This window comes from Clarias gariepinus, chromosome 15 (genome assembly GCF_024256425.1).
Source record: "Clarias gariepinus isolate MV-2021 ecotype Netherlands chromosome 15, CGAR_prim_01v2, whole genome shotgun sequence".
NCBI lineage: Eukaryota > Metazoa > Chordata > Actinopteri > Siluriformes > Clariidae > Clarias > Clarias gariepinus.
The window spans coordinates 27,727,994-27,734,387 of NC_071114.1; the positions used below are offsets into that span (position 1 = coordinate 27,727,994).

Consider the following 6,394-nt stretch of genomic DNA (forward strand, 5'->3'; position numbering starts at 1 on the left):
TTGGTGTTCGTCTCTTTAAATTGTAGCCCAGTTGCCATCAAGGCGGTTGCTTGCGACTCATTTGCACCCTAATGACAACTCTGTTTCATTCAAGACCAGTAAAACAAAGGCCAGTGTGAGAGCACGTTGTGGCAACTGATGGATCACATGACCCGGTTTCTGCTGAGTCATCTAAGAGCACAATAACTATCGTGATGTATTTCCTGATTGCATTGATACTAATATGCAAATGCTTTTACATAAGTGTTGAATCAACCATGCAGTCGAACCTAATAATAAAAAATATATATATATAACTAAGTTCATTCAGGGACTCAGACAATAACGCGTCATAGACTTCCTGTATTATTTTACTGTGAAATTAAATAGTTTTGAAACTCCAAAAGACACTAAAGTTTCTCATTACGGTTTGAGAGCCAGTCTTCTCTCCATCCCTTTTTACCCCTTTTGTCTGAATAAAGTACACTTTATTCTTCACCCTGTGTTCTGGGGTACCGTGTTGCAACACTTTACGTTTGTACAGTCATTTTGCCCCATAAAATAAGAAAAAAGAAGGAATCCTATTTATTGGAAATTAGAAAGAAGTAAAAACAAATCAGTAATACAAGATGCTTCCTTTTTTTTTTTTAGTTTGAGTGTCAGAAGCACCAAACTATCCAACTGCACCTGATAAGAAGGTGAGAAGTTGTGTCATGCAGGCATGCTGCTTTTTTAAATTATTTTTTTTCTTCTTATTTATTGTTTAATTTTTTGTTGTTACGTAGATCACTAAAACCCAGAAAAACCTGAATGAGTTACCTGAATGCTCTGACGGACCTGATCTAAACACAAAGAGGAAATAAACTTCCATGACCTCTAATGAATAAAACCTTGTGTTGGTTACATGTGATTTCCTGAATTAGTGAGTTGTGTAGGAATGTTTGAGCAAGGTTGATCTTGGTCAAGCTGTGTGAAGAAAAAAATCAGAATTTAAATTATATATACAGTACAAAGTCTATCAGTGTGATACATTCCAAAAATGTATAATTTTTGGAAAATGTATCACAAATGTATCACAAATGTTTAAACGATCCAGGACATACTGTAAATAAAATGTATGTTCACATTCCCCAAAAAAGAAATGTATTAATTTCTACATAATAGAAATAAAGATAAAAAAAAAAGGTATAGTAGAAGTTCAAATTGTGAATTTGCTGAAATAGTGCACATTCAGCATTACTGCCGTCGCACAGGAACACAAGCAGGAGGAGTTACACCAACCTGTTCTTGGTAACACCTAATCATGGTGTCACTTCTGTCACACTAGCCCTTCCTACATGCTCACACACACACACACACACACACACACACACACACACACACACACCTCTCGCCTCTCGCCTCTCGCACCACTCTGCACCCAGCAGTTAAAGGAGACATTAAATCACTGAAGCAACATGTCTGACCAAACTCTTAAAAGCGTTAAATCCACCCTGGAGCGGGGCATGAATATGAAGGATGAGGAGAAGCTTTACAAGCGAAATGGGATCCTCTACTCCACGATCATGAGCCCACCAGAGAACCTGGATGCCTTGAAGGATCTGGAGGCCAGAGAGGATGACGTCATGCTGGTGGCATACCCTAAATGTGGTAAGATTTTGGATTACAGAAATCCAAGCTGCTGATTTTTCTAATATTATTATTCTTTCTTTTCAGCTGTTTCTACAAATCTAAAAAGTCTCATTCAGTGCTGGAAGGGAATGACATTGGGTTTCCACATCCTTAGTTTAGAGTTACAGCCTTATTAACCTTGCATTGCAGACTGTCAATTAACAATTCCACTAAAGGTTGTGTGTGTGCTAATTAATCACCGTTTAATTAAAGATCTGATTATGTTCCAGGCTGTAACTGGATGGTGGGAGTGTTGAAGAAAGTGATGACTACATGTGGATACACTGTTCCTGAACTTCCCCCACTGATTGAGTTCATCACTCCACAGATACAGAAGGTCTGTAATGTTCCAGAAACATCAAAGCGTTCCGACAGTGAGGGGACTGAACATCCTTTGTTTATAAAAGCTTGTGTCCTCTTCAATTAGTATAGCATGGGTCAACTCTTACTGATGTACTGATGTGAGTGGCAGCATCTCTAGTAACTCCGTCTGTGTGTATGTCCTTTTTACGTTATTCCTAGGTTTTGTTCAGATTTTTGTTCAGATCAATAAAGTGTCTGTCTATCTGTCCCTCCGAGGGTGTTTTATAATCTGTTTTCTGCATTGCGTGAGCAGCAGTCTGAGACAACTGATGTCAAGTGTCTTGGAGGAAGCAAGTCGTTATTGGTAGTTGTTGCCTTGATGGGAGAGTGCTCTGATAAAGAGACAGGTGGGAATTGGCTTCTTAATTAAACTTAAATAATTCTTTTCGAAAGTGTAAAGTTGCTTTGCGACAATGTCAATTGTTAAATGTGCTATACAAATAAAATTGAATTGAATAAAATTAGAAGGGGGGGGGGGGAATAAAATAAGAAAAAAAAGAAAAAAGGAAAAATTGACATTTAGAGGAAAAATGATATAATTTTAGTAATTTTGTAAATTAAGAAATATGTTAAATACACATGCTGGTATTTGTTAGTAATATTTCAACCTAGAAATATTGTCAATTATATATCAACATCTTATATTCTTATATACATATAAATATCTATTCGCTAACTGGACTCATTTTGGAACTGGACTCATCACCAACATTTTCACACTCCTCCAAATCAGTTACTGTAGGTTTTTATTCATTTTTCTTGTCCTTTTGATTTTATTTGGTAAGACGTTAAAAAAATTCAGCTTGACCTCACTTGACCTGAACTTCTTTGAATGTACAACTCCAGATCCAGTTTCCTACAGGATTAAATGTAAAGTAATGTACAGACTCCTACAGCATTAAATGTAAATTGATGCCCAATATGAAAACAGCCTTTAAGTTTGATCCTGTGCAATCAGAAATAAAGCTGTGCCAAATTATGTGCCTTGGTCTTTGCAGATTGTAGCCGAGATGCCATCAAGGCGGTTGCTTGCGACACATTTGCACCCCCATGACATTCCTGTTTCATTTAAGACCAACAGAACAAAGGTCAGTGTGAGAGCGCTTTGCAGTCATTCAGTGATCACATGACTATGGGTTTACTGTGCCACTGTTATTCTAATAGCAGTTACACCTAACATTCAGTTCTTACAGTAGGTCTCATGTTACTCTTTTGTAATACATCTCAAAGCACACTAACTGCCATGAATTATTTAGGAACTACACTGAAACTTACACCTGTATGATGTTGGACTTAATTACCAAAAATGGCTTTTGGATACAAAAATGTTTTTGAGATTTTGTTTACTTTCTCTACCTTCACCTTCAAAATGTTGTTTGTTTTCAGATGTTGGTGGTGTTTCGAAACCCAAAAGACACTCTAGTCTCTTATTACCATTTCATGAACAAAAACCCAGTGCTCCCCAATGCCTCCTGGGACAAATTTTTCTCCGACTTCATGTCTGGCGAAGGTGAAATTAATGTTTTCGAGCATTAAAAAGTTAACTTTTTTAAAGATCGAGTGTAAATGTTTGACACTTATCTGCTTCTCACACACAGTGGGCTGGGGTTCATATTTTGACCACATCCTGGCCTGGGAGAAACACATGGACGACCCTAATGTGTTAATGGTGACCTATGAGGAGCTAAAGGAGGTAAACTTTTATGTTTATTCTCTGTAACTGAAATGACCCCCTCCTGCTGTCTTGGCTTTTAGTATGAATGTTACCTGAAAATGCATGATTTCTGATGTGTAAATTATCATCATCAATAATAACGATAATAATAATAATAAACTTATTTGATCAGCTGAAACAGAAAAGCGTTTCTACAATCACACTGATTTTTCTTTATATAAAATCTTTCATAGAACCTGCTTGATGGTGTAAAGAAAGTCGCAGACTTCTTCAGCTTCACATTGACAGATGAACAGGTCAAGGTGATCGCCGAAGAAAGCACATTTAGTGCCATGCAGAAGAATCCTTCTTATGGAAAATTGGCTGAAATTATATTCCGAAAAGGTAATTAGGCTGAGCCTTAATGACAAGGTTGAGGGGATTAACAATCTGCTTTATAAATCAGTCATAAATAACTCATGGTGTAGGTCACACAATGATCAAGTCGTGTATTAAGTCATGCTTCTTCCCAAAGCGGCAAAACAGCAAAGTGTTCCGCCTATCAAAAGAACGAAGAAAGCAGAATTAGCTAAGAATGTCTGAATTGAAGGGATTATTTACTCTCTTTCTCCTATCAGTCACAGCAACATTTGTAATTATGGGTGTCTGATGATTATGGGGATATCCAAACATCAAGCTTTGCTAACTCTGATTGTTTACCAGGTGAGGTAGGAGACTGGAAGAACCACTTCAGCGAGGCTCAGAGTAAGCAGATGGATGAAGAGTTCAAGAAGAAACTATCAGGAACCAGACTGGGAGCCAAGCTTAAATACGAACAGTACTGTCAGTAGTCTGGGATATTAAACACTATGAAACTTTTTTTTCGTCTTTTCTTACCTGTGAATTTTTGGTATAAATCATTAACACATTATATATTGAGCTCATTTACAGTATATTATTTAAGTGAAACTCCAAAGTGACAATAAACTGGAATCGATTTGGCTAAAACAGCTGAGATTTACGTACCTAAGATGGTAATTAATTATTCATATTTTTATTGCTGATTCTCCCAGTCCAACATGACCGATGGCCAAAGATGCAAAATGACTGATTAATTTATATAACATAATATACTTTTACTGCCTGGTTAGAAACAGAGAATATAAGCAAATATTACACTATGTAACAGCAACTCAGGATGGATAATAGCTGTAAAATTATAAACTAACACATGTTACAGTCTTCATGGAGTTTGCTCTCAAGTTTCTCACCAGAATAAAAATACTTAGCAGATTAGGCTAACTGGCATTTCCAAACTGTTAGTGTGTGTGCTTGTGCCCTGCACCTCTTCTAGAATGTACCCTACCTAGTGCCCCTAGTGAGTCCCCTGGGATAGGCTCTAGGTCTCCTGCGATAGTTGCAAACCTCTAGTTGTATAGAGGGTGAGTGAGTGGGAGTGACAAATGTTAAATGTAGGTGATGCAAGATAGATGTTTATAGCTATATGTAGGGAGAGACATTTAGTTTTGTTTTGTTTTTCATGTGGAATTCACACACATTTTGGATGTGATCATAGGCTTTTCCATGCACACATGAAACAGCATGAAAAATAAAAGTACATACACTACATTACCCATTAGAAAAAGAAAATGGAATGCAGGGTATAATGGATTAATGGTTTTGTATCTTTTAATACTTACATCTAGTGGTGATTCTATGTAGCATTATGTCATTTAAAATGTTGACAATCCTAACAGGAACGAAGATACGTATATGCAAGGAATGTGATGTATGTGAAAAGGGCTGCCAGAGGTATTAAAGTTACATATAATGAAATGAGGTGGAAAAAAGAATGATAAAAAGCTAGTCCTGAAAAGTTGACTACCATGTATTCAAGCGAGAATTAATCATCCAACATCAATGGGGGTAAAAACTTTTTGCATTTTAGATGTACATTTTCAGCATTTGGCACATGCCCTTATACAGAGCATCTTTAATCTCATTATGCACCAAAGCAGTTGGAGGTTAAGGGCCTCGGCATTCAAGTGCGACCCCATTTATCCCCACCACCCAAATCAAACCAAACCAAAGAGGGACAGAAGTTAGAGAGGATAGAAAAAAAAAACCTTGTGCTACCAGGACAGCTCTGACCTCTCAGGCCCTGACTCCAGAGGTATGGGGGTACAGTATGTCACAGTGTTGTGTCTGCCACCAGGATGTTGGCAGTGGATTCTTCAGGTGCTGGGGCTTGTATCACCAAGCTTCTGATCAGTAACCCAGAGCCTTTAGTGCACGGGTCAAATCACCAGAAAGTGCGTGTGTGTGGAGGTTTTCTAGCCAAGCAGAAGCCACACCTGATTCCACCTGTTTAATTAGGAGTTCTTGCCTTTAATCAGCTATCAGGTGTGGCTTCTGTTTTGTTGGAATGAAAACCTGCACACACACACACAACAGCACTTCCTGAAGAACATTTGACCCTCTGCTATAGAGATGAATTATATGGAAGTTAACTGAGTGTGTATAGTGTGGAAAGTAAATAAAAGAATAAATGATTGGCAGTAGGTCACATGGTTCCTCTCATTTTGAGAGGTCCATCAATCATCATACCTCATGTCCAGGAACCATTAAGATGATTTAGCAGTGCAACATGCACTCCCTCTATTTACTACAAGTATTAAATAAATGTAAAAAAATGATACGTCATGCATGCACATTTCCTTTTTTTTT

The 6,394-nt window shown here is 37.6% G+C and overlaps 1 protein-coding gene across 1 annotated transcript; it reads left to right on the top strand.

The window, feature by feature from the left end:
- Positions 1 to 1,378: 1,378 nt before the first annotated feature.
- LOC128543055 (sulfotransferase 6B1-like) lies at positions 1,379 to 4,545 on the top strand. Its single transcript, XM_053513351.1, has 7 exons — positions 1,379 to 1,629; positions 1,881 to 1,987; positions 3,012 to 3,101; positions 3,400 to 3,523; positions 3,612 to 3,706; positions 3,922 to 4,072; positions 4,391 to 4,545. Exons 1-7 carry the CDS (start codon positions 1,437 to 1,439, stop codon positions 4,516 to 4,518), a joined length of 888 nt encoding a protein of 295 aa, XP_053369326.1. The 5' UTR covers positions 1,379 to 1,436; the 3' UTR covers positions 4,519 to 4,545.
- Positions 4,546 to 6,394: the final 1,849 nt, after the last annotated feature.